Genomic DNA, 27,990 nt, shown 5'->3' with positions numbered 1-27,990 from the left:
CTCTCAGTCAACGCTCTTGAATCCTCTACAGCGGGTTGTTGTGTATGTTTTGGTAACGTTAGTTGAGGAAGAAAATTCCCAAAAAGTTTTAAGAGTAAAGCTTAACTCGGCGACCTTTTCCTTACAATTGGATCCCATATGTGTTAGTTTTTAAGTCTTAATGTGTAACTGACAATTATTTTTAAAAATGCTGCGGGAGGAAGTGAAAAAGCTGAAAGTGACGGAGTTGCGGGCCATGTTGAAAGAGCGAGGACTTGAAGCGAAGGGCCTGAAGGCCGAGCTTGTGGTTCGGCTAATCTCTGCGATTGAAGCTGAAAATGAACCCGTCAAACGTGGAGATACAGTGGAAAATGTGTGTGAAGAGACTATCACAGAACCTCCAGAAGATTCGTCAGCGTTTCTCTCTGATGAACATAAGCCGTGTGTTAGGACGCAGTCTCCAGTGTGCGCTAGTTCTTCAAACACCAGCATGAAAGATTTTGCTGATCAAAGTACACAGACTGAACCACAGCAGCTCTGTTCATGTCGCCTCATCGATGCTAGTGCCATCGCAGAGCCGCTGACCACGAGTACTTTACAGGCTATTGAGAAGAGGTTACAGCAGACTAACGTTGATCCACAGCCGTCAGTCCTGAGAGACGCTGAAGAAAATGCATTGTCAGGAGGCTCATTATCAGCCTTGGGTATTTCTAAAGAACCACAGGAGCAAGAACAGGGTAAGTCTCAGACCTCTGTTAAAAACTAATCATTATATTGAAAAGAAATGTTGATGATGCTGTCTGTTTCTTGCAGAGCTCTATAATCCGTCAGATGGACATGAGACCGTGGACTCCACACCAGAGGATAGCAGAGAACCGGAGAAGCCTTATGAGGAGAGGGGGAGAGATTATTATGAGTTCAAAGAGGACATTCTTTACAATAGGTACTGATATTGTTATGTAGACATTGCAATAATTGGTAGTTAAAGAGCCCCTCTTATGCATTAAAAAGGGTCGTATTTCTGGTTTGGGGGTCTCCAACCGGCTGATATGCATGCAAGGTCAAAAAACCCTTTAATTGTCTTATAATATGCATTCATTTTTACCTAATTATCCCAGCCACTCCCATATGATTCATTCATCGTTTCATTTGTTCTCAAACCCCTCCTTAGTGCGAAGCTAATCTGCACTGATTGGCCCGATGACAGTCTGTTGACTGTCATATTTTCTTACTCCAATTGGTCGACATCGTTCAGCACGAGACAGAGAGATGCACTCTTTAAGGCTTATCAACAATTTTGAAGTAGTCTGAGTGCAGTGTATGTGTGAGCATACCTGCCAACACTCCCATTTTTCCCAGGGGTCTCCCGCATTTCAGACCCATCTCCTGCCTGCCATACTCCCGTTTTGTTATTTCTCCCGGAAAACTTCCGTAATTTCAACCATGCCCCCTCCCTCTCGTGAGCTCATAAGCACATTTAAATCCATAAACAAAGCAAATGAATGGGGCTCAAGTTCCGTATCAATGTTACGCCGGCATGGCTAAAGACTCGTTATCAAGACGATTCATTTGAACCACTATGAGTCGACTGTTTTATAGATGAATCAATAGTTTTAAACACGGCACACTTTCAGGTTTAAGCCTTAGCTGGATATTTCACTTCACTTAGAGCCGTGTTACGCACTACATGAAAAGTAATTTTCAAAAACTCATAATAAGGTCTCTTTAAAGTCACTGACCGGAATCTATAAATTTGATTTTTTTTCTAAATTTATGATTTATAGTTTTATACTTATGTTTAAAGTAAGTAAAACATAAGTTTTGATCTGTAAACTACTGATGGGAATATTTTCCAAATAGAAAATGACCTTTTGACCTTTTTGTAGCATAAAACAATACCAATGTTTTAGATGACATTAGAAGAGCTGGAATAAGCCTGATTTTTGTCATGACAATGTGAAAAAATACTCTAAATGACAATAATTGTTGTTGGAAATTTTGTAAGAAAGGTTAATAGACCTTCATACAACAAATACAATATTTACATTTTACTTAAACAGATTTCTTAGTATGGATGAAGTAATGTCATCATTCAGTGTAAAAGATAACAGGTAAGTGGTTCAAAGAATAGTGGCAAGTTTTTGTTTGGTAAATATAGTCTCAAAAATATAGTTTTTTCCGAAGCCAGTAAAGTGCAGAAAAAAAATACAAAAGCTGTATTACACTTGACTTTAATGTTTTGAACATCAACACAATTTACTGGTTTGAACATCCCTTTCTCTCTCTCTGTTCTCTGCACTCTATACACTCTATAAAGAATCACTATTTACTCTCTTTCAATATTTGTTTGTCTGTTTTGAGAAAACCTTTATTTGTGCTTTTAAGTATGTTCAGAGACATTGAGTTAAGTGTCAACTCCTGAATTTTTTGTTAAGACAAGCAAAAATTGCTATTTACAAGACCAGAAAAGACAAACTTGAACAAAAAATGAATGGTAATTTGGAAGTGGTCTTGTTTAATTCTCTGAAGTCTAGGATTTTAATTGCTTTCCATTATTTTAAAGCTATGACTGATCTTCTGTCTTTTGGCTTTCTTTGGTGCCATAAAGGGATCTTATGCGAGGTCATTGATGATGAACTCTTTTTTTTTTTTGCACCCTGTTTAAGATAATTGTTTTGCTTTATTTTGTTTGGTGTTTCTTACTTGATACTATACACGTTGTTTGAAAAATTGTATTATTATTATTGTTATTGTAATGAATTAAATAAGAAATTCCTCTCTTTATTGAAGTTTTTTTTAAAATAAACCATTAACGAAAATTTTATACATATTATGATTTTTTTTTCCCTCAGAGCGAAGACACCAGAGCCTGTGGAAGAGCTGCCAGAGCCTGTAGAAGAACCTGAAGTAGATTTTGTTCGACTGGATTCCTGTAAATTTATCAGTCCATGCTCAGATATTGAATAAATCACCTGATTCAATGTAAAACCTTAATAAAAGTCTGTCCTCAGGAACACTGTGCTTTTGCTTTACAGATAACGGTGACCTACATTTTGAGGTGGACTCTAATGGAAGCAGCGGTCAGCCACTCTTCTGGGAGAAATTCCCTCTTCTGTGGTCTGGATGTAGGATGACCCATGGCTATTGTCAAGGAAAGGTCGGATTCGAAGCCAAGGTGTGAACTTTAGCTTTATGTCCTGCATAAGTTGTATAGGGCAACAAAGTCAATAATTGAAATTTCATAATATTTATTGTTTGTTTGATTGCAGTTTGTGAAGCGACTGTCAGCACCTGCATTAAACACAAATAATGCCCCTGATCTACATGTGCTCAGAGTGGGCTGGTCTGTGGACAGCAGTAGTCTTCAATTAGGTAATTGATCGATTTCATTACAGTTTGATGATTAAAAACATTGTTTTGCGGAAATGTGTATATTGGATTTTAGTTAGTTTTATAAGTGTCAATTTTGAATTTTATTTTCGCTCCCTCAGGAGAGGTGGAGTTGTCGTATGGTTTTGATGGACGGGGGAGTATAGTAACAGGAGGAAAGGAAGAGTCATTTGGTGAGCCATTCACAGAAGGAGATGTCATTGGCTGTTATGCAGTAAGTTTCAAAATAAATTCCGCTTAGCTTGGAGTATGCTTACTTGGATGTGCAATATTTATCTTTAATGCTATTGTGATAATTATTCATGTGTGAGTTAAAATGATCAAGTATGACAAAAGAGTTAGTTAATTAGTTATGTCGAGTTCAGACTTCATGATTTTCAAAGCAGTCGTGTTACAGATTTTTTCACACTGCATGACTATCTGGGCTAGCGTTTTGTCCCTGCTTTGTTTACACTGCAATATGGATTGGCGACAGGGGCTTTTACATTGCATGATTTTACAATAGGAAGAATCGCTGACAACTTTGTAAAAACTACGTCTCACAACCAAAAACACATCTTTATAAACAGTATATCTTTTGTTATTAACTACATAACGAGAAAGAAGCCTTTAATGGGGTAGAAAATTTACATATTTGCTCACCTGGGTTTGAAGGGAATTAGGCATTTTCCCTCAACTTTCTTTTATTAACTCAAACCTTCACTAGTTTTTCCTCCATGTCTTGGGTCCAAATAAACTGAATAGGAGCGCTTTTAGGCCGTACTCACACTAGGTACAGTTGCCTCGAACCGGGCCAAAGCACGCTTGTCCCCCCTCCCGTCTCCCCCGATGGCCCGCGCTCACACCATATCAGGCCTCGGCACGCTTACGTCATCGCTGCTGCTCTGTTCAGTGAAGCGCTCTCTATGGCAAGCCTTTTTAGCATTTAAATCTTTGTTCTGACTCCATAAATATATTTAGAGATATCTCTAATTATATTTTGACTAGTCATAATTATAATTCCACTACTCAGAATGACAATTAGAGATATCTGCAATTACAATTGTACTAGTACGAAATCAGATTGGAGATATCTGCAAATATCTTATGACTAGTCATATTCCTCCATTGACTTCCATTGAAAAATATTTGCACATATCTCTAAATGAGTTTTGATTAGTCACAATTGTAATTAAGAGATATCTCTGAGTTTTTACTAGTCATAATACATTTGGAGATATCTTTAATTCGTCATATTTAGAGATATTTACAAATATATTTGAAGATATCTCTAATTAATTTACTAATAGTCGAATTACAGTTGTAGATATCTTGAATTGGATTTTTGACTAGTCAAAATTCATTTGGAGATATCTCTAATTACAATTGTGACTAGTCAAAACTCATTTAGAGATATCTGCAAATATTTTTCAATGGAAGTCAATTGGAGGAATATGACTAGTCAGTCATAATATATTTGCAGATATCTCCAATCTGACTAGTCGAATTATAATTATAACTAGTCAAAATATAATTAGAGATATCTCTAAATATATTTATGGATAGTCAGAACAAGGTTTAAATGCTAAAACGGCTTGCCATACGCTCTCACCCAGTAACACAGTGGAGATTTCTCTAGTTATATCGTTTCAGTCGTTTGTTACGCAGTGATATGCAGTCAAATATTTCGCCAAACAGTTCTTAGGGATGCAGTGACACGCAGTCAGATATTTCACCGGACAGATCCGCCACTTTTGGCGCTCATAAACAATCATTAAGCTCTCGTGCTGCAGTAATGAGGAGGTCTGCTGAAGGTGCGCAGCTGTCGTGCTGTGAGGAGTTTGCGTCTTTAATAAACTACTGCAGTTTGCGATCACCGAACAGTAAGAATGATTAATAAATCCATATGAAACAACCCCTTAAAAGTCACGTATCGCTTTCAGTTTCGGGCTTTGGCGCGTTTTGCACACACACACAAGCGTACCACGCCAAAGCCCAAGTGATCCGCGCTCAGGCACACCTCTTCCAACCGGGCCAGGGCCGGCCAAGTGAACCGTGCTTGAGCCCGATTCAGCGCACTCACACTTCTCAAACGATCCGGGAAACGGGCCTGGGCACGGTACGGATGGCATAGTGTGAGTAGGCCCTTAAAGGGCCATGAAACCCCCTTGTTTCAGCAGGGTGTTTTCACACCTCTGCTTTGGAAAAAGCCAGAAAAGTGAGCGTGTCCGGCTGTATTTAGGGGGGAGTGTTGAAGGAGCAAAAGAGGGATGGAGTGGGAGTGTCGATTTGACCACGCGCTGAGTTTCAGAGTCAAAACACACACACATACACACACACACAGGGTAGAAAGTGACTGTGTTTACATTGACATCTGTAATCGAATTATTTGACAACTTATTAAATGGTGGACTTTAACTGAAGTTTGGCTCTTTCATTCAGGGAATTCATTCGTGCCCCTCGTGACAAACGAGATATTTGATTCAAGGAACTGCTTAAATAAATAAAAAAAGTGTGAAAGTGTGTATTTTTCATGAGATGTTTGATACCACACGGCGAATGAGAGAAAAAAAAAAAACTCTGCATTTCTTGGTAACTTAGATGCACTCGGCAGGTAAGCCGCGTGTGTTATTCCGTTCACAAAATGAGCTGAAAATCCTCCATGACGGTAATAGTTTGGTTGTGGTGCTAACATGATTACACTCAGTGCAATAGTTAGTTCGATACGACAACAAACAAAGACCACTGGTCGCTCACTTACCAAATCTGTAGAGACAGGACAATCCACAGCATCTAGAACCGCGTTTTTATAAAGAGAAGACGAGCAGCGAATCCGGATATCCATTTGCAAAAGAGAAAAGCTCTCGGGTAAACAATGTTCCTAGACACGCTTGTTTTGCCAACACAATGTGGCATCCCTCTGCCGTATACATTGTAACATTAATGAATATTAATGAATTTGCACAATAGAGCACGCTGATTGGTTTGAACCAAGCTTACTCATGCATTTTTTAATTCAATGAAGTACTGGGTTCTAGGTTAAACGATTTAGACTTGTTTAAATTTTCCTATGTGTATGTAACACAAAAATCCCCACAGCACATTAGAATGTTTTTATTATTTTGTCTTAATTCCGTGCCAGTCCTTTTTTGTACTTGTTCAAATATAGTTGGCTATATTATGACAACAAATAGGACCAAAATTGTTATGTGCGTTCTAAATTTAATTCATAATCATAAAAGGTCCTAAAACTATTATAAATGTGACTTTGCCAAAGCTGCAGAAACTCTGTTAGCTCACTTTGCAAAAACAGATTTGTCATCTGCATTCAAGCATTTTAGAAGATTGTTGTTGTGTAAAAGTATCACCGTCTTTCGGATGAGACGTTAAACCGAGGTCCTGACTCTCTGTGGTTATTAAAAATCCCAAGGCACTTCTCGTGAAAGAGCAGGGGTGTAACCCCGGTGTCCTGGCCAAAGTCCCTCTATCGGCCCTTACGATCATGGCCTCCCAATCATTCCCTCTCCACCGAATTGGCTCTATCACTGTCTCTCCACTCCACCAATAGCTGGTGTGTGGTGAGCGCACTGGCGCCGTTGTCCTGTGGCAGCCGTCGCATCATCCAAGTGGATGCTGCACACTGGTGGTGGTGCGGAGAGACCCCCCTCATGATTGTGAAGCGCTTTGGGTGTATGGCCATACACAATAAATGCGCTATATAAATACACATTACATTACATTACCATTGTAAGACAGAATATATGGATTTTTTTTGTGCTATTTCTACACGTAATTGTGTAAAAAATGTGAAAGTGAAATGATTTTGAGAGTGTAGAAGGTGAAATTCTAAGACGTAAAAATAAAACAATCATAAATAAAAAAATAAACAATCAAAATCTAATTAGAACTTGTTTGTAAAAAAAAAAAAAAAGAAAACTACCGCAGTTTTCTCATGCAATACATCAACTAAAAGGAGTGTACATAATCTAAACATTTGCATATTATTCAATACCATAAGAACACATAATTTACATAAGTAAAAAAATAGATTGAATGATGGGCTCAAAAATCAATAACATGCTTAAACCAACGCAAAAACACACTTGGCAAAATATTGCTTAGGCATTGCAATGGGGGAAAACATATGAGAAAAAAAGATAATAATTTTTTTTTTTTTTTTTCAAATTTGCACATCTGTAATACTACTATAGATCTCTTGGATGAATTAAATGTAGGTTCATTATTGTTTTGTATCTGTTTCTTATCTAGCACATTGATGAGACGGGAGAAGCAACACTTTCATTTCACAAGAATGGACGTTCTCTTGGAGTGGCGTTTCACCTAAACTCCTCTGTTCTTGGAGGTCAAGCTCTTTATCCTCATGTTCTCTGCAAAAACTGTTCAGTTTCAGTAAATCTTGATCCAGATGCTCCCTGGTATCCTTTTCCTGCTGGTTTCAGCGCACTGTCAACACTTCCTCCTGGCCAGAGGACTCGCGCACCTTTGCCAGCAGCATCTAAAAGTGACTGTGAGGTAGGAAAATGTGTCATTCATTTTTTTGTCGGCTTAGTCCCTTTATTAATCCGGGGTCGCCACAGCGGACTGAACCGCCAACTTATCCAGCACATTTTTATGCAGCGGATGCCCTTCCAGCTGCCACCCATCACTGGGAAAAGGAAAATGTGTATTCGATGAAAACATCCGACAGATTTTTATGAAAAGTCATATTTACCCTTTGTTTTCATTTCACAGGTGTTAATGATGGTTGGGATGCCAGGTTCTGGTAAAACCCACTGGGCTCAAGCTCATATATTGCAGAACCCAAGCAAACGATATGATCTGCTGAGTACAAACTCCATTCTGAACTGCATGAGGGTAAGAAAATCCAAGAAGATTCAGGTTTTCCTATGAACATTTACTAGGGCTTCACGATATTGGAAAAAAACTGACAGTGTGATGTTTTGTTTTTCTACAGTATGTATTGTGATGTGAATATATGATATTGTTATGTCTTAAACTCTATTTGTAAAGGAATTTTACATCAATTGGTTGGGTTTTCTGCATAAAATCTGAATATATTATAGAAAATTATCCAACAAAATAAATAAATTAAAGCACAGATGAAAACAAAGATTAAAAAAATAAAAAAAGCTTCATGTGTTTTGTCTGATATTAATGAGGTACAGATAAAACAACACTGCATAGTCTTGATGGCATAAATAATTAAACACAATCTTTGTTAAAGCAGCAAACTTTATAAACTCTTTTGCTCAAATGGTTTAAATTTGTTTGAAATCTCACAGTAACAGGCCTAGAAACATCCAAATAAAAAAATCTTTTACACTATAAGATTGGGCGTTAATCTTTGCTGTGACTCCAGTGCTTCCCAGTAAGGCTTAAAACATACTTGCAGCGGTAACCGGATTGAAACGCACCTTTTATCCACACAAAAAAAGAAGTGATTTTTAACTATATTTTTGTTTATTATAACACTGTTATAAACCTTTTCTTTTTTTAATGGGTTAAAATTATTTAAAACGGTTGTTGAAATAAAAGAAATGCACTTTTTCTAACTTTTATCCTATTTAGGAGCCATGTGCACCCACTGACAAATAAAGGCTGCTCTCTCTCTCTCACTCACTCTGAAGTAATTTTACTTAAGATATGTATGAGATATGTAATATATTAACATCATTAAATTCATGAAACATACAGCAATGAAAAATAAAAAACAAAAAAGGAATAAAAAATAAAGATTATTTTAAAAAAGTATTAAAATATAAAGAATTTAAAGTGTAGATTATTTAAATGAGGCAAACTAGTTGATTAACCATTTGTAATGGTGTACAAATATTTTGCAGCCAGTATAGATGTCATTTTGTTCTCTCCGAGTATATGGTAAAGTTTATTCTTTACTTATTTATTATAGGAGTCATCTATTAAATGATTAATCATTTAATGTTTCTCTTGCAGCTGTGTACACACAGTCAGCTGCGAAAAGTTAATGCAACAACGCATACAAATAGCGGCAACTTTAGAAAGTAAAACCCGAATCCCAGATATTTTAGGAGATTCAGAAACTATGGCCAGATGCATTCTGGTGCAAAATGCACTTCTCTAGTTCTGCAGAGCACGTGATTGTCTGTGTGAATGTTGACAGTTCTTGCACTCACAGAACTAGCAGTAGGAATGTGCAGAGCAAGAGAAGATTTTCCACTGGTTTAATCAATCGTGAATGTTTGGCTATCTTAGGTGGATACAAAAAAAAGTGCAAAAGGATGATAATAATAGTATTATTCATATGTCACCATCGAATATACTTGAGCAACCGTTAATATTCCTGGGTTGCCTGCCCAAGTAAAGCCTATGTGTGGGAATCACTGGACTCACCAAGACATGTTCTGAACTATGGTTCCTGGTTAATTCGAATCCCAATTAGAGTCCATATATTTACATAATATCAGAATTAAACCTTTAATTGCTTGATGGCAAATCCCTTCTATCAGGATTTTTGTAGTCCCTTTGGCATTTAATAAAAAGGCTGTTTGTTTTCATTTATCTTGTTTAAGATTGTTCTCTAGTTTTAAGGTAAAGGCTCAAATGCTATTGGTTAGCTGGTTTTTCGTGATGAGAAATGGCTCGAGAGAAGTGGCTATTTTGGTTTTAAAGTACTTATGTATGTCAACTGAACACAACTATGTTTACAATACCACCATTTTTACAAAATGTGTGGGTCAACTTTAAAATGTTTAATTTACCTAAACACTACTGTTTTTATTAACTTTTCCTGCACTACAGGAGCCCACTGGAGCCAATCACAGAGAGCTGATGCTGCAGCAGGCCACTCAGTGTGTCAGTCAACTCATCAAAATAGCTGCAGCCAAGAAGAGGAACTACATCCTTGATCAGGTAATGTTGCAGTATTCATTCATTTATTAATTTTCCTTAGGCCTAGTCCCTTACTCATCAGGGATCACCACAACGCAATGAAATGCCAGCTTATCCAGCATATGTTTTACGCAGCGGATACCCTACCAGACACAACCCATTACTGAGAAAACACCTATACACTCTTGCATTCACACACATGCACTATGGCCAGTTTTGTTTTTACCTGTACCACATGTCTTTGGACTGTGGGGGAACCGGAACATCCGGAGGAAACTCGTACCAACTCGGGGAGAAAATGCAAACTCCATACAGAAATGCCAACTGACCCAGCTAAGACTCAAACTAGCTACCTTCTTGCTGTAAGGTGCCAGTGCTCCCACTGAGCCACCGTGCTGCCCAAATGTTGCAGTATGTGTGTGGTAAAGTGTGCTGGAGCTTCATCAACTGTCTTTTCATTCATATCATCACACAAGTTCACTTTCTTCTCCAAGGCCAACATTTATCCATCTGCTCAGCGACACAAGATGCTCTGTTTCCATGGTTACCAGCGAAAAGCAGTGGTTGTTTTTCCACCCGACGAGGTGTGGAGGAGCCGCCTCGTACAGCGCCAGGAGCAAGAGGGCATTGCAGTTCAGGAGACATCTCTTCTCAAAGCCAAAGGTCAGGCTATAACCTAAATCATCACAAGCGTCGCCCTTTGTCCACTCTGGTAAAAGAACAATTCTTTGATGTCTCTTGCTGTTTTCAGTGAGCTTCACAGTGCCAGTGCAGGGACAGCATCTGGAGGAGGTGATGTTTGTGGAGCTCAACTCGGAAGAAGCCCTGAAGCTCTTAACACAGTACAAAGAGGAAGCACGCAGACTCCTTCCCACACCTCCCAAACGCAAAAAATACAGACAAGGATGTCAGAAACACCTCATTCATCACTGTGGTAAGAGATGGTTTCAATTGTGCTGTGCAATATTGAGATTTTGAGACCCTCACACTACACCTCACACATGTCTGTTGACTTCCATTCATACCAATGAATTAGACAAAAACACAAAGTTTTACATTTGGCTGTAGTGGTGTTTAATGATTAATATTGTGTAGAAAATAAAAGTTTGTATTTACATAATGTTTATTATATGGATATAAATGCACACACATACATGTATGCGTTTAACTATTTTCATATGTAATACATATATACATGTTGTTTTATCTAAAAGTTTCATTCATAAAAAAATTCATATATACAAGTGTATTTATATATAAATAATTATACACAGTGTATATACACTCACCGGCTTTATTAGATACCCCTTACTAGTACCAGGTTGGACACCCTTTTGCCTTCAAAACTGCCTTAATCCTTTGTGGAATGGGTTCAACAAGATACTGGAAATATTTCTCAGAGATTTTGCTCCATATTGACATGATAGCAACATGTAGCTGCTGCAGATTTGTCAAATGCACATCCATGATGCAAATTTCCCATTCCAACACATCCCAAAGGTGCTCTATTGAATTAAGATCTGGTGACTGTGGAGGCCATTTGAGTACAGTGAACTCATTGTCATGTTCAAGAAACCAGTCTGAGATGATTCGCGCTTTGACATGGCGGGTTATCTTGCTGAAAGTAGCCATCAGAAGATGGGTACACTGTGGTCATAAAGGGATGGACACAGTCAGCAATAATAATCAAGTAGCCTATGGCGTAGATGCTCAATTGATACTAATAGGCCCAAAGTGTGGCAAGAAAATATCCCCTACACCATTACACCAGCCTGAACCGTTGATGCAAGGCAGAATGGATCCATGCTTTCATGTTATTATTGCCAAATTTGGACTAAAATTTTCGAGAATTGTACCCTCAGTTTCCTGTTCTTAGCTGACAGGAGTGGCATCGGTGTGGTCTTCTGCTGTTGTATTCACCTTAAGGTTCAACATGTTGTGCGTTCAGAGATGCTACATAGCTTGGTTGTAATAAATGGTTTGTTGAATTACTGTTGCCTTTCTATCAGCTTGAACAAGTCCTGCCATTCTCCTCTGACCTCTGGCATCAGCAAGGCATTTGCGGCCACAGAACTGCCCCTCACTGGAATTTTTTTTTTTCCAGACCATTCTCTGTAAACCCTAGAGATGGTTGTGCATGAAAATCCCAGTAGATCAGCAGTTTCTGAAATGCTACCGCGAGCCCATCTGGCACCAATAACAATGCCATGTTCAAAGTCACTTAAATCACCTTTCTTTCCCATTCTGATGCTCGGTTTGAACTGCAGCAGATCGTCTTGACCATGTCTACATGCCTAAATGCATTTATAGCTATTTGTTTTTATTTTGATAGTACAGTTTATATCAGTAGTCCCATGTTTCTAATTGTGATCAACTTTAATATTCTGAGTTTTGCATCTAGCTCTAGAAAACAGAAGTATTCGTCAGATTAGCTCTCTGTATTGGTAGATACTCGATATTAAATGATTGATCAGAATGGGGGCATGAAAGACCCTGTTTTCTAACAAATCATTTTTATAATGACTGCAGTTTCTTAATAAAAACTGAACTTGGTTTGTTCAACTGTGTGATTTTTGTCATGTAACAGAAGGGCAGGTGCAATTTATTTCCCCCAAAATACCAAGGCTGTGGGCTATGCAGTGTGATGGGATGTTGTTGACCTTTCAAAAGTAACAAGTAAATATGTGCATTTTTATTTTCTAAGGACGTAGGCGAGGTCCATACAGCTGTCGAAATCACTACACGTCCCAGAAAGCACATGTAAGTTTTAAGTTTACTATTAGAATTTCAACTCTGCAGGAAGTTGAAGTAATGACTGGATTATACTTTTAGGGTTGGAGTTCACCTGCTTTCGGTCAGCCTTACGGATACAGCAGTGACCCGCAGAGATACAGGAATTATTATAGACCGTACACTGGGCAGGTAAGAAAAACAACCATATGGTTAAAAACAAATGCTTATTGGGGAAAATGGGATGAATGAAAATAAGAGAAAACTAAATGTATTTTGTTTTTCTTGCAGTGGAGCTTGTACGAGCTAACCCAGAGCTATGGCAGCACGTATAACAGCTCTTCAAGTTAGTTGGAGGACTCTGATGAACCCAAAAGTAATAATATAGCAAGAAAAACAGCCCAAATCAGAGCATGTTTTGTTCTGATTAGCAGAGGTTCACCTTTACAGAAGTAATTGGCTCTGTCTGTCGGTAATTTCATTAGCAAAGGTCATTGACTATAATGAGTTAGCCTGAATACCTGAATCCATTTTGTTTTTAGAGGCTAGGAAATCAAAAAAATTAACATTCTGCCTTCATTTTCTGTTACCATGGTGAAACACGAAAGCAGATGTGCAGAATGTTCAAGCTGCTCATATGTTACTTGACAAGCACCACAAAGAGCATTTCTACAGTTCACACATTGGGTTTTTTAATGCTAAATTTTATAGTTTTAAAGGGTTAGTTCACCCAAAAATACAAATTCTGTTATTAATTGTGTGGTGTGTGTCACTGTGCAGCGTTTATGAAGGCGTGCAATATACTGACACTGAGAAATAACTTTTAAATAAAGTAGTTATTTTGTTTTAAGTGCGCAAAAGTATTATCGTAGCTGGAAAATAATATCAAAGATCCACTCAGGGCATATGTATGGAGACCCGGCAGAGATATGATGGTGAGAAAACTTTTTTCCATTAAAGCTGTGATCGTCGCCCTTCCTATGCAACCTCTGAGTCAGCGAATGCATGTATAAGCACTGACTGACAGACGCGCTCCATATGATAAACTGATGCCAGATCAGCTTCTGTACACGCCATTTAAAGAGAAGCTAAAGTGCAAGACACTTTAAGATTCGGGTGTGTGTTTAAACAGACAAATACTCTTAATAATATGTAAACGTGTCCATCCTGCATGTTTTTGTTTAACAACTAATTTTCTCTTAAATGAGCACAAACAGTTACTAAAGTAATGGAACGCTTTTATTATAGATCTGTGCATTCTTACAGAGACACCTCTGTTATCAAACTAAACAAAACGAGAGATCCATTTGCTGCTCTTTACTTGTTTGATAACAGAGCTGTCACTTTAAATAGTGTGTACAGAAGTTGATCTTGTATTAATTTCATGGTGCTTACAAGATAAAAAATATGGGAGAAAAATGGGAACATACTTAATGATAAGATGATAGCGGAATAGAATGGTAAAATATGAGAGAATCCCGGCAAATACGGGAGGGTTGATATATATGAAGTGAATAGTTTGTGGAACAACAGTTTTCAAAGGGGAACACAAAAATAAAAAAATATATATACAGTTGAAACCAGAAGTTTACATACAATCTTAGGAAAGGAACAACCATTTTTAAAATAATGTCTGATGGTGAATCATACTAAACGTTTACTATTTTAGGTCCGTTAGGATTACCTAAATGATTTACATTTGCTAAATGCCAGAATAATGAGAGAATTTTTGTATTAATTTCTAGATAATCAAAATTTTACATACATTTCCTTGGTATTTTTTTAGGTTTTGCTTTTAAACTGTAACTTTGGTTAAATGTTTTAGGTATCCTTCCACAAGCGTCTCACAATAGTTTGCTGGAACTTTGCCACATTCTTGCTGACAGAACTGAGTCAGATTTGGTGGCTGTCTTGCTCGCACAAGCTTTTTCAACTCTGCCCACAAATTTTCTATGGGATTGAGTTCAGGGCTTTGTGATGGCCACTCCAAAACATTCACTCTGTTGTCCTTAAAGGGCCATGAAACCCCCCACTTTCGGTTCAAGTCTACCTCAGAATTTTTAATTTTTTTTTAAATGCATCATAATGAGGCAGGAGTGGCCGTGGCCAGCAGAACAAGGGAGTAGGAGGGGAGCGAACAGCTGTTATCAGTTGGCTCACACAATGAGACTCTAACCGTGAGGAGACTCATGATTTTATAGTTTACAAAGTTAAAATGCTACAAAGTTTTAAAGTTTACAAAGTTAAAAGAAATTAACAGTAATTTAATGTCCGGCTACATTTGTTATTCGGACTTTCATATACACACAACCACAATTTATATCATTATAAAGATAATCGTGTTCATATAAACACTATAAATGAGGACTTTTCCCTCAATCCCCGGGTCTGAATGCAGACTCAGAGCTGCAGGTCTCTTGCCCTGTCTATTTCAACCATTAGCCCTACTGGTAATCTGGAGGATTTAAAACTAACAAAATTACTTAAAGATAAAAAGTTTAGTCACATTAACATCTGACTTTTTAAAAAAAAATGGTTATGTGCCTTTTATACAGTGTATGTAAACTTCTAGTTTCAACTGTATATTATCATATCATTCAATATTTTTCACCCACCGTTTGGGGTATCCATACATATGGTCTATTTAAAGTGTTTTTTTTCTGCAATTTTCTAGACTTTGAACAAGTCAGGAACTTTGCTGTTTACGGAGGATGAGGAAGTTCTCAGATTTCATCTAAAATATCTTCATTTGCATGCTGAAGATAAACAAAGCTCTCAGGGGATTGAAACAACACAAGGAATAGTAATTAAACGAAGAGTTCAAAAATAAAAATTGTGATGGGTTCTTTTGTTAAAGGGGATCTATTATGCCCCTTTTTACAAGATTTAAAACAAGTGATATTAATGCGAAGTTTCAACTCAAAATAAGTTATAAATAATGTTTTATAACACTTTAAAACTGCCCCTTTTTAGTCCTTGATCCTAATTTTGCCGTTTTGGTGACTGTTGCTTTAAATTCAAATGAGATTGTGCTCCCAGCCCTATTTTCAGTACAGGGCGGAGCTTTAATACCTATGTGTCAGCATAGTGGCAGATTCAAGAACAAAATTAACAGGGCAGGGCTTTCCCTCTTTAACGACACGTACAAAGGTAAAAACGTCAATCAAAGTGTTTCTGCAGACTGCTTTTATTAAGGGTTATAAAAGAATTATTAAACCCCTTATACAAGTTATTTTTGCATAATATGCCTCTTTAAACACAAAAGAAGATATTTTAATAAATGCTGAAAACCTGTAACCATAGACTTCCATAGTATTTGTTTTTCCTGTTTTGGAATTCAATGGTTATCGCTTTTCATCTTTCTTCAAAATATCTTTTTTAGTGTTAAACAGGGGTTTGGAACCATTTGAGGATGAGTGAATAGTGAGCACATTTTAATTTTTGGGTGAACTGTCACTTTAATTAAAGAAGTGTTTAGGTAAACGAACCCTTTAATTCATTTTTTAAAGACCAGTGAGGAAATTAGATCAGTGATTTTTTTTCAATCGCTCTGCACGTTTTGTATGTCTCCCCAATTTAACACACCAGATTGAGTTTATGAAGTAAAACAAATTATTTAAGCAAAACGTTGCTTATTATTTACACACGTCTGTATGATCAACAACTCAGCAAATGGACCAGAAGTTATAGATACTGATTATGTTTTGCCTGTTTTATACTTTCTTTCTTTTTTAATCTTACCTTTTGATATCTTCTTATTTGTATAAACACAGAACATTGTGTAAATCTATCTACAGATATTTACTTCTCATTGTCACACTTAGCTAATTGTGGATCCTAAGAGAAGATTCTCTAAGGAAATATATTTATTGTAAAAACTGCTCCGCCAATAAATCTAACATTTATAGTCAAATAATGTGTTTTTATGAACATGTTTAGCACTATATATTAAAGGTCGTGGTCTTTTATATATTTAAAACACTTTTTATTTTATTCAGTATGAAAGGTTTGTTCAAATTCACTGTAAAGAATACATTTCATAGAACAAAAGTCTGCAAATATACTTTACATACTTTGAATGTTTGTGTATAAATATGAAAATGTGACCTCTTGCCCACCAGTATACAAAATAAAACATTACAGTTATTTTGAATAGATTTATACATATATACCAGTTGTGTTTCCTAACCCTGCTCATTGAGGCACCAGCACAGTTTGAATATCTGCCGTTTCGGACCATTCAGTGCAAGTCTACTAAGCTGATGGTGAGTTAAATTAATTGTTTAATTAGAAAACATTCAAGAGTGTGTTGATGTGCTTTCAGGAACAGGGCTGAGATAGAATATATCATGTATTACATAACAGCACTATATGATAGACAACACAAAATGTTGGCAAATCATAAAATAACACTCGTGTGTATGAAGTGAATTATTCAGGCATCACCCTCTGATAGAGCAGAACTGCCCCCTTTGCAGAAGGACACATCTCTGACCACAAGGGGGAGCGCTCGTTTAACTGGAGCATTTTCTGTAGAAAAAAACAAAAATCGTCTCATGTTTGAAGATTGTTTTTTGGTCATTTAAATGAGTTAACATTTGTAGCTCATGATACATTTTGTAAAAATAAATAAATAAATAAAGCATATGAAACAAACAGCAAAAAAAAAGTTCTATATTGTGATGCAAGTGATAGAAGTGCAACATGAACATGATTTGTCAGATTTGATTATAAACAAATAGTTGTGAAGACAATGCTTTATATTGCTTGTATTCATATTTGAGACTTCCCTTAATGATGCAGTCTGCATCATTAAATAAGTGTATCATTATTTTTAAGTAATATTTTTATCCAATTTTATTAATGCAACAACTTCTGTATATGAATCACAGTTACCTTATACATGGAGTTTGTTTACATGCTCAGCATATAAGAGTACACCTCTCACAAATCTACCTTTTAAATTCATATTTTAAATAGGTGCTTTACAATATTATATTTGTGCATATACTGCGCATTAGATTAGTCAGCACTGAAGCCCGATCTGGAAACTTAGAATAACATTTACAAAAATGTGTACACCCAAATTTATATTAGATTATATTATGAAATATTATAAAATATAATTTAAAGAGAAAAAAAATCAGAAGAAACAAAATTATATTAAACTTGAAATTAAAAGCTGAAATGTTGTAGTTTGTAATTTTGTTGTTGCTGCTGTAATATACTGCGTGAATTTAAATGTTATCTTCTTCTAAAGATGTTCTGTGAAAAAAATATATTTGAATAAATATTAATTCTTAATAAATTGATAAATTTATAAATTGATTGTTCAAAAGCACCAAAATATACGACCTGCATTCACTGAGAAATTGATTATCAAAATGGGGTGTACTCATTTCTTCTAAACACTGTGTATGTTTTTTAATTTTATTGAGTTCCTATTCAAAGTTTGAGAAATAATAACGATTTGCAAAGATAAACTTCATTTATAATAAAAACTGCAATACTCCATGCATTAGATTTGTCCAGTTTTATTTCATAGCTACTTCATAAAACACATTATGTCTTGCTGTGGTGATTTGTCTGTATTTTACGGTGGCCCGGAGAGCTTCAACGCTGCAAATAGTGCAAACAGAAATGTGTCAGAGGACCCAAAAAAAGGTGATGGAACCAGCTTCTTCCTGTTGTCGAAAATTTGAGAGGGGAGTTTTTTGTTTGTTTATTTGAACATCCTTTGTATATTTTCAGTTCTCAGAGTAACTCTTCCTAACATGGCCTTTAAATGTTTCATTTAACGTTTGTTTTGCAATTAGTCAGATTGTTAAGTTTAAAAACATACCAGTTAGGAACTAGTACTACCAGGACATTAAAATAAACAAAAAACATGACCTCTCCCATCTCTGAAAACATTGCTGTCTTATAATAGGAAGCAGCCGGGTTTATCACTTATTTTAGATCCCCAGTACATTTCTGTTGTGGTCTGCTCTATTTGCAGTGTGTTTCTGTATTTGCATGTGTTGATAAATACATGTAGATATTTTCCAATTTGCTGGTTTAATTATATGTATGTTTTCTGGGCCACCATAGTATTTATAAATATATGCTTACCGCTCGACTGAGAAACAGAATATCAGTGGACTCATTTGCTTCTGGACCTCCACGTCTATAGAAATCTCTCACTTCCTCCGTCGTCAAAGTGCACCTTCACAAAGTAAAACACACACACACACACACACACACAGTTGTGTATTTCTGAAAGCTCACAGCTCATTATATTGACATTCAAATTTCAAACATATAATGAGGTTTACCGAACATAAAACTCAGCACTGGGTCGACCTGCACTGGTGTGGTTCAGGGCAATTCCCATAAACAGCGGTTTACTGAGAGAAGACACAGGAACGTTCACCTGAAATGAGTGTCAGAACAACAACAACAAAAAGTTAACAATAGGACATAATGAGACCAAAATTGTGGCATCGGTAAAGGTTGCTAGATTTGCAACCAAAAATACCAAAAAGTGAATATATGCCACTCCAATGAGTAAAATTCATTCATCCATTCATTTTCTTGTCGGCTTAGTCCCTTAATTAATCCAGGGTTGCCACAGCGGAATGAACCGCCAACTTATCCAGCAAGTTTTTAGACAGCGGGTGCCCTTCCAGCCGCAACCCATCTCTGGGAAGCCCATGAGTAAAATGCATCCGTCAGTTTTTACAATCACGTTATACTAGTAGATTCTGTTTTCATGAATCATTTTGCCTCAAGACTGACATGATGTATCTCATGTGACTTCTGTGTGATCATCCACTTAAAAATAGCTAATAGATGGGGGCAAATGCTGAACAACTCCGGCAGAAGTTAAATTTGTGAAATTAATTACAAATTAAAGGTATTTTTAAGAGCTAAAATAAGCATTTAAGATATTAATTAATCTGTAATGTAGTATAATAAGTTCTGCTGTATAATACATAGCGATTTGAGTCTGTAGATCACAAACTAATGTTAGAGACTTAGGCTTTTAGGTTTTAGTCAACCTGCTCTAAACTGGTTTGAAAAGGATTTTTCAGAACGCAATCAATGTGTGACAGATGAAAATTATAATTTGCCCTTTCTTAATGTCAACACTGGGGTTCCCCAAGGATCTGTTTTAGCTCCGTTGTTATTTTCTATTTATATTAAGGATTTAGGTCATGGAATAGAATCAGCTACAATACACCTGTATGCCGATGACACAATAATATATACAGCGGCACACTCCTTAAACCAAGCTGTACAGTATGCACAGAATGCTTTGCAAGCATTACAGTGTACGTTGCAGGACTTAAAATTGGTTTTAAATTCAAAAAAGACTAAATATATGATACTTTTTTTAGCCGTGGCCGCACTAAGGTAACAGACCGGATAATTACAACTCTGAATGGTGTTCAAATAGAAAGAGTTAGCTTCTACAATAATCTAGATATTTGGATTGATGAGAGATTAGCCTTTGATATACACATTGACAAGTTACTGAAAAAGCTTAGGCCAAAATTAGGTTTCTTGTACCAGTCAAAAAAATGTTTTCCTTATAAGGCCTGTAAGAAACTAGAGAGTACATTTCTGTCTATAATTGATTATGGTGAGCATCTCTTTATGCACGCAGCCACTACTCTACTAAGAAAACTTGATTCTGTTTATCATGCAGCAATAGGCTTTGACACAGGTGCAGACTCACGGACGCATTATTGTATTTGTATGATTCCTTAGACTGGTTATCGCCACTGGCTTGCATGGTTCAGGATCTGTTGAGCTTCACATCAATGGATTTGCTTGGACTCTCAGTAATGACTTTAAACCACACTGAACTAAGCTAAACGAAACTGAACTTAAACACTTAAAAACTGAACTACCCTGATCCAGTTACTATGACCATTTATGTGAAGCTGCTTTGACACAATCTACATTGTAAAAGCGCTATACAAATAAAGCCGAGTTGAACTGAATTATCTTTATATCAAATGAGAAAATTACATCTGTACTTATTTATTTTAAAGGCTCTCTTAGGTAAATTACCAACCTATCTTTCTAATCTGTTAACATTTCACATTAATAACCAACACACTAGATCTGGTTCATGTATTCGTCTTACAGTCCCAAGGCTATTATGCTCCTAGGACTTGGAATGATCTGCAAAATAGGCTCAATCTTGACACACTTCCGACTCTTGATTACTTTTAAACACCTTCTGTACAACCTCTTAAAGGATACTTGTAATTGTTTTTTATGATCTGATCATTTTGTGGTATTGTTTTTGTGATTTTTATGTGAAACTTTATGTGCTGCCAACCATCTTGAACAGGTCTCACTGGAAGGAGAGACAGTCTCAATGTGATCTGGTTAAATAAAGGAAATAATAATAATCATTGAGTTGTTTTTTAGCAACAATCCTGGAGAGTTCTCCTAAATCTGTTGCGGACACAAAAGTGTTTAGCATTTAATCAGTCTAGCAGAGTTTTTATCACTGGCAGACATTTTTTTTTCTTATTTGATTAATTTTTTTTTTAATTTTCTTACTTGCAAAAATGTATGCGAATATTAAAAAAGCATTAGCATTAACATATAAACAAGACATTAATAATCTAATGTATATGCATATTAAACTATGTAAATTAGTAATGATAGTGATAGTGTTGCCAATATCATAGCCATTATTTTTTATTAGGTTTGCCAACGTTGTGGGTCACAAGAATGCAGAAAGTAAAACAATTCAGTGCACCCATATAAATATAATGGAGCAATTTGTCAAATCTTTAACAAAATAATAAAAAAAAAACTGGCAAGTGGCTAAACGTAGCCCTGTTCCACAGGAAAACTGCAGACTCTGCAACCCTCATATCAATCCAGAAAATATTCAAATGTGTTATAAAGAGGTTTGTATAAAATGTGATGTTCATAGATACAAACCTCATCACTGATCTCTGCACACACCGAGGAGAAGATCTCAGAGACAACGGCTCTCTCTTTACCCTGCAGAAGCTCAACACAAATATCCTCCTCACTGACCCCCGGGCACACCATCTACAGGCACAGGCAGAAATAGAAATGCACATTAATATATATACACACAAAGAGGTTTACACACTGGATAAGATCAATAACAGAGCAGATCAAAACAATTAAATAGTATTTATAGATATCAAATAGGTATTTTCATGTGTTATTATTGTGATGGAAGGCTGAATTATATTATTGTAATTTGATACAAATTATTTCAGTTGGAAAGGTAGTGCTGTCGCCTCACAGCAAGAAGGTCGACGGTTCGAGCCTCGGCTGGGTCAGTTGGCGTCTCTGTGTGGAGTTTGCATGTTCTCCTTGTGTCCGTGTGGGTTTCCTCCAGGTGCAGTCCAAAGACATGTGGTACAGGTGAATTTGGTAGGCTAAATTGTCTGCAGTGTATGAGTGTGTATGGATGTTTCCCAGAGATGGGTTGCAGCTGGAAGGGCATCCGCTGTGTAAAACATTTGCTGGATAAGTTGGCGGTTCATTCCACTGTGGTGACCCCAGATTAATAAAGGGACTAAGCCGAAAAGAAAATGAATGAATAATAATGCCAAGGCTGAATTAATTCTTACATCTAAAATTATTGCTGCATCCCTTTTATTAATAGTGTCATATTGTTATAAATGCTAAAAATGTTTTTGATTAACATTAGTTTGTAGAAAGCACTACAATTGGAGTAATTTAAACATAGTTAATAAATAAAAATATACATTTTTAATTATATATGTTTTGCTTTTTTTTCGGGTCTGGGGGCACATCGTTGCAAAACCGCCCGAATTTTTAGTACCCACCTATGTAATTTTTTAGAACCAACAAACAAATTCAAAACCGCCCAATCTGGCAACACTGTGTATAGAAACAAACAATTATTTGAACTGCCATTCACTTTATCAATTGAATAAATGTCTGCTAAAATAAAAGTTAGTTTTAAAAAAAAAAAACTTTTTACCAACCTCAAAATTAGAAATTCCATAATCATAAATCCAAAAAACAGCTAAAACAACTAAACTTCGATAACAATATGAACCAACATTGCTTTTGTTTAAATCTTGCTGTGATTATTATTAAATGAATACCAATAATCCTTTAAAATTGCTAGAATCTGAAATCAGAAAAGGTTGGGACAATATGGAAAACGTAAATAAAAAAGAAAGTCGTGATTTCTAAATTTACATTCATTTGATTTCATTGCAGACAATGCAACAGCACATTTAATGTGTTCCTCATGATCTTTTTTATGAACACATATTCCAATTTTGGTTCTTGCAAAATTGAAACAGCAAAGCATTTACCACTTTGTAATGTCGCCATTCCTTTTCACAACACTTGTTTAGGGACTGAAGACGCCAAGTGATGAAGAGTTTCAGGTCTTAAGGTCGGCAACAGTAAAGGGTCTTCATTGTCGCATTTTGCGCTTCAAAATGTGCCACACACTTTCTATTGGAGACAGGTCGGGACGGTAGGCAGGCCAGTCAAGTAACTGTATTCTCTTCTTTCTCAGCCAGGACTTTGTAATGTGTGCAGAATGTGGCTTTGCATTGTCTTGTTGAAATATGCAAGGGCATCCCTGGAAAAGAAGGCAGCATATTGTGCTCCAAAATCTCTATGTACTTCTCATCATTAATGGTGCACTCAGAGAAGTGCAAGTTATCTTTGCCAAGGGCACTGACACAACACCATACCATGACAGACCCTGGCTTTTAGACATGGTGCTGTTAACGGTCTGGATGATCCTTTTCTTCTTTGGTCTGGAGCACACAGAGTACATTTCTCCCAAAAAATACTTCAAATACTGATTCATCTGACCACAGTAAATGTTTCCACTGTGTGTGATGGTCAATCCCTGATTCCCAAAAAAGTCAACTGTGCTTCGGGACACTGTTAAGATAGGGCTTCCTTTTGACACAGTACAGTTTTACTGGCATTTGTGGTGTAACTACGTATTGTGGTCCTTGACAGATGTCTGCCAAAGTAGTCCTGCGCCCATGTGGTGATATCACTGATAGATGAATGGCGATTCTTGATGCAGTGCCGCCTGAGCAACTGGAGATCATGGTTGTTCAGCTTAGGCTTGCACCCTTGTCCATTACCCACAAGAATCTTCCAGATTCCTTGAATCTTTTAACTTTGTTATGCACAGTTGAAGGTAAAATATGCAAATGTCCTCCTATCCTTCTTTGAGGAACAATGTTTTTAATAAGTTCAATAATTTTCTCATTGGCAAACTGACAATCCTCTGCCCATTTTTGCTCCTAAAGGACTAAACTTTTCCAGGGGCTGTTTTTGCACCAAATCATAATTACACCTGTTACATCTGTTCCTAATTACAATTATCACCTGTTAACATAAACTGTTTCAAACAAAAGTATCTGGATGCAGCCATTATGATGCAAGCTGAGATTGCATCACTCAGCAACGCAATGTCAGACACAATGCACTCAATGGAGTGAGTGACATCACAGTGACAGGTAAGGTTAGGGGTGGGGTTAGCGGAGCGCATTAAAAAGTATTGGATGCAGCTCAGATTGCACTGCACCAGGTATGCAGCCAGATCCCTCTAGTTTCAAATCACATAACTTAACCAATTTACACTTATTAGTAGCCCTAAATAGCTCCTGTCTCAACTTTTTTGGAATGTGCCGCTGGTCTGAATGATAGGAAAGGATGTATATTTACAAATGAAATCAAGTTTCCTTATTTCCCAACTTCTTCTAATTTGGGGTTGTAAATTATAATAAGATTATATTGTAAAAAAACTTGTTTAAGAGTAATTGCAACTAAACGAAGGATTGCTTGTAAGCATGGGACGATAACCATTTTCAAGGTATACCGCAGTTTGAAAAAGTCATGGTTTTAAAACCACCAAAAATTTACTACTATACTGTTCCTAAAGTATGTGTAAGATTTTTATTTACATTTTTGTTGTAATTTAGAACAACAGTCTCTATAGCAGAAAATATATCCAACAATGCCGATTTAAATTGTAAAGAAATGTGTTTTTGAAACTCATGAAGACAGCAGAAGTCAATGAATCATTTTCATTATTTATCCTGACATATTTACTGCTCCAAAATAAATGTTAAAAAGTAAATATGAAAAAAAAAATGAAAAAAAAAAAAATCCCGTCAAACCAATCTTTTTTTTTTTTTTTTTAAATGTTTCTCAAAATAAAATATATTGTGCTTAAAGAGGAAAAAAGTTTTAGTTTTTTACCCAGACATTTTAAAAGAATGCATTTCAGAGCAGTAATCACAAATTCGTCCAAGCAAAATATTTTTATCCCAAGGTTATCATACCGTCAGAAACTGGCCCATGCCTAGTGATAATAAAGTATCTATTTGATTCAGTAATGCATGTACAAATAAACCATATATTTACAACACAAATCTGACCTTCGGCTCTGGATGTCCTCCAGGAATGTCTAACAGGCCTGCAGCTTCAGCCACTTTCTGACTTCTCCTCAGCAGGACGACGTCTCCATCCACAGTGGCCAAAACAGCCCCGACCCCCAGAGGCTGCGACAGAAATGCCTGAGGGTCCAAACACTCGTTCCGTCCATGACTCTGCAGCTTCTCTGCCTCTCGTGACCAGTTTGTTCCCAGATAGTCTTTATAACAGGTCAGGCCCAACTGTAACTTCACCACACATGGTTGCTTGCTTTTTGCTAATCCCTCCGGGGACTTGAGAGCGCTTTCAGAGTGCTCTCCTTCATCGTGCCGTAAGTGCGTTGTGTTTTGGAGGGCATGTTCTGCCATTGGTCCATTTTCTGTCAGTGTGAGCAGCGCTGAATGCAGTCTGAATTTGGCACCATTGAAAAGCCATGGTTCTTTGGTCACTCGGTCAGTCCAGATAGCTTCAATGTGCTGCTCGATTTCAGGAAAACGCTGACGATTGAATCTAGCGTGAAAAATTTAAAAAATACATTTGATTTGTAAAGCATCATAATTGACTTCAGTCACAAATTAAAAGATGCTTTATAAATATACAACTTTATTGTTTTATTTTTGTAAATTACTAAAAAAAAAATTCTACCAGGATTTACAGAAGACACCCAATTAAATGTAATTTAGGGCAACAATAGTTTACACACCAAAAAAATCTTTTCAGGCCATTTTATAACAAGAATCATCGGATGACATCTGGAGCCCCACAATACTGATTTATTGTCATTTTAAATTGTTATTCCACTCGAACCACAAGGCTTAAATTATTTGTCAGTAGGAATAATTTCATAATAAAGTATAATGCTATTTTTAGTATGACCCAAGTGCATTTTTAAAAGCTTTTATCAGGATATTGACATATTGTAAGCTGCATAAAAGGGTTACAACAACTGGTATAATTAAAAGAACTCTACATTTCCTATTGATCTATTGTATGTATGAATGTTCAGAGTAAAAAAAAATATTAATACAATGATTTACGGATTATAAAGTACAATAGGAAACACTTTAGGTCAACAAGATCTCATTAATAGATGCAAGTTAATGCATTAACATCAATAGAAGAAACAGATGCATTTGTTACAGAAGCTATTATGTTATAGTTAGTTTTAAAGAAATTCAACTGAATGTTACAAGTAATTCGCTCTGTTAAATTAAACAGTTCACACTTTTGATTTTAATGAGTTATTAAACATTAAATGAGAACTAACATCAAAATAACAGCCAGACCTTTATTGTGAAGTGCAATAGGCCTACAAAAAAATTTGAAAATGTTTAATCAAAACCTCAGGCATACATATAAAAACTTTTTAATAATAATTTAAGAATCAGAAAGGGCAAGTAAATTTTCACAGAATTTGAGGTACTGTTAACCAAATAACCTACTGTGGATAACTGAGGTAAGGTTGGCTTTATATTTGTACATTCAAACTTTCTCCTAAATAAAATAACTGAACAAAAATATCTTTTGCACATTCTAAAGAGTGAAATCATAAAAGCAGCCAATCAAAGTACAACATTGTTCAGTCAATTAAACAGTGCTAATTTTGTTTTCAAGTCATACTTGCATGTGATTTCAGACCGAATATTCAGAGTACCATAGTAAACAATATAGAGAGCATGTCACAAGTTGTCACTGAACAAATGTGCTAATATAAAACCAGCTTTACCTCAATCTGAGGTTAAGCCTTTATAACGCACTTTAAGCTGAATACTAGTACCTTTATTAGTAACATATTATGTAAAATCATCTTGGCAAAGACTAAATACATTTGTTATTAGAAAGTAGTTATTTTCAAAAGAGTTGGAAAATTATTTTCAATGTTAAAAAGAACATGTTATTTCATAGGAGTGCTAATCCTTTTTACATTTTGATTACTAAATATCAGCACAACAATCATGATCACTTATTGTTTAAAAAAGTACATTAGGTACATGTGTACAGTCATGGAAATGAAAGCATAAAATTAGATACTTCAATTTAATATGCTATCTTATATAAAATCACTCATATATCACATATATATATATATATATATATATATATATATATATATATATATATATATATATATATATATATATATATATAAACAGAATATTTTACAGATGCGTTTAGGATTGTAAGTCACTTTACCTGTCTGAAACTTCTACGTGCATCTGATGTTCTTCAAGAGCCTGTGATGGATCACAGTGAAGCATGAGGGACACCTCTGGATCCATGACAACCCCTGTTAGTGAGCTGCTCACCTAGACATGGTTTCTGATAGATTTCTGTACATCTAGACTGAACGAATGTTTTGAGACAAAGTTTATTTAGGTTAGTTATAATTATCTTATTAATGTCTGTTTTAAAAGATGAATTAGCGTCACAAAAATAGCGGACAACGTTTACAAAAAGATCTAGTTTAATACCTAAGGATTTCTCAAACGAAACGCAGTTTAAAATGCAATTATATACTGTTGTTGACAGACAGGGACCAAAACTTACTTCCTTACCTAAATGTTGATAAAAGAACTTCCGGAAAATTGAGGA

General features: G+C 36.1%; 3 protein-coding genes across 6 annotated transcripts in view; 1 reads left to right on the top strand and 2 right to left on the bottom strand.

The window, feature by feature from the left end:
* The window catches only part of atp7a (ATPase copper transporting alpha), an 813,847-nt gene that overhangs the window by 715,342 nt on the left and 70,515 nt on the right, over positions 1-27,990 (bottom strand). The window lies entirely within an intron of this gene.
* si:ch211-107m4.1 lies at positions 6-16,945 on the top strand. The gene is made up of 15 exons (XM_692655.11): positions 6-716; positions 793-922; positions 2,832-2,911; positions 3,015-3,154; positions 3,249-3,351; positions 3,471-3,583; positions 7,618-7,881; positions 8,101-8,223; positions 10,147-10,257; positions 10,731-10,899; positions 10,988-11,170; positions 12,941-12,996; positions 13,069-13,158; positions 13,258-13,342; positions 15,641-16,945. The coding sequence occupies exons 1-14, from the start codon at positions 188-190 to the stop codon at positions 13,315-13,317; spliced, it is 2,151 nt and encodes a 716-aa protein (XP_697747.4). The 5' UTR covers positions 6-187; the 3' UTR covers positions 13,318-13,342; positions 15,641-16,945.
* nudt22 (nudix (nucleoside diphosphate linked moiety X)-type motif 22) lies at positions 16,930-27,975 on the bottom strand. 3 transcript variants are annotated; one of them, XM_005173118.5, is made up of 7 exons: positions 27,870-27,974; positions 27,592-27,741; positions 25,404-25,908; positions 21,916-22,029; positions 19,281-19,378; positions 19,078-19,171; positions 16,930-17,496 (listed from the first exon to the last, which is right to left on the bottom strand). In XM_005173118.5, the coding sequence occupies exons 2-7, from the start codon at positions 27,675-27,677 to the stop codon at positions 17,398-17,400; spliced, it is 996 nt and encodes a 331-aa protein (XP_005173175.1). In that variant the 5' UTR covers positions 27,678-27,741; positions 27,870-27,974; the 3' UTR covers positions 16,930-17,397.

The sequence above is a fragment of the Danio rerio genome, chromosome 14 (genome assembly GCF_049306965.1).
Source record: "Danio rerio strain Tuebingen ecotype United States chromosome 14, GRCz12tu, whole genome shotgun sequence".
Taxonomy (NCBI): Eukaryota; Metazoa; Chordata; class Actinopteri; order Cypriniformes; family Danionidae; genus Danio; species Danio rerio.
Note: the sequence above shows the minus strand (reverse complement) of the source record. Positions and strands in the feature narration are given on the sequence as shown.

Excerpts from the sequence above, each read along its gene's own strand:
- si:ch211-107m4.1 (XM_692655.11), top strand. The coding sequence starts at position 188 with ATGCTGCGGGAGGAAGTGAAAAAGCTGAAAGTGACGGAGTTGCGGGCC. Across the intron at positions 7,882-8,100 it reads CATCTAAAAGTGACTGTGAG|GTGTTAATGATGGTTGGGAT; the intron begins GTAGGAAAATGT and ends TTCATTTCACAG. Across the intron at positions 12,997-13,068 it reads ACACGTCCCAGAAAGCACAT|GGTTGGAGTTCACCTGCTTT; the intron begins GTAAGTTTTAAG and ends TTATACTTTTAG.
- nudt22 (XM_005173118.5), bottom strand. The coding sequence starts at position 27,677 with ATGGATCCAGAGGTGTCCCTCATGCTTCACTGTGATCCATCACAGGCT. Across the intron at positions 25,909-27,591 it reads CACGTAGAAGTTTCAGACAG|ATTCAATCGTCAGCGTTTTC; the intron begins GTAAAGTGACTT and ends TTTTCACGCTAG. Across the intron at positions 19,172-19,280 it reads AGTGCTGAGTTTTATGTTCG|GTGCACTTTGACGACGGAGG; the intron begins GTAAACCTCATT and ends TACTTTGTGAAG.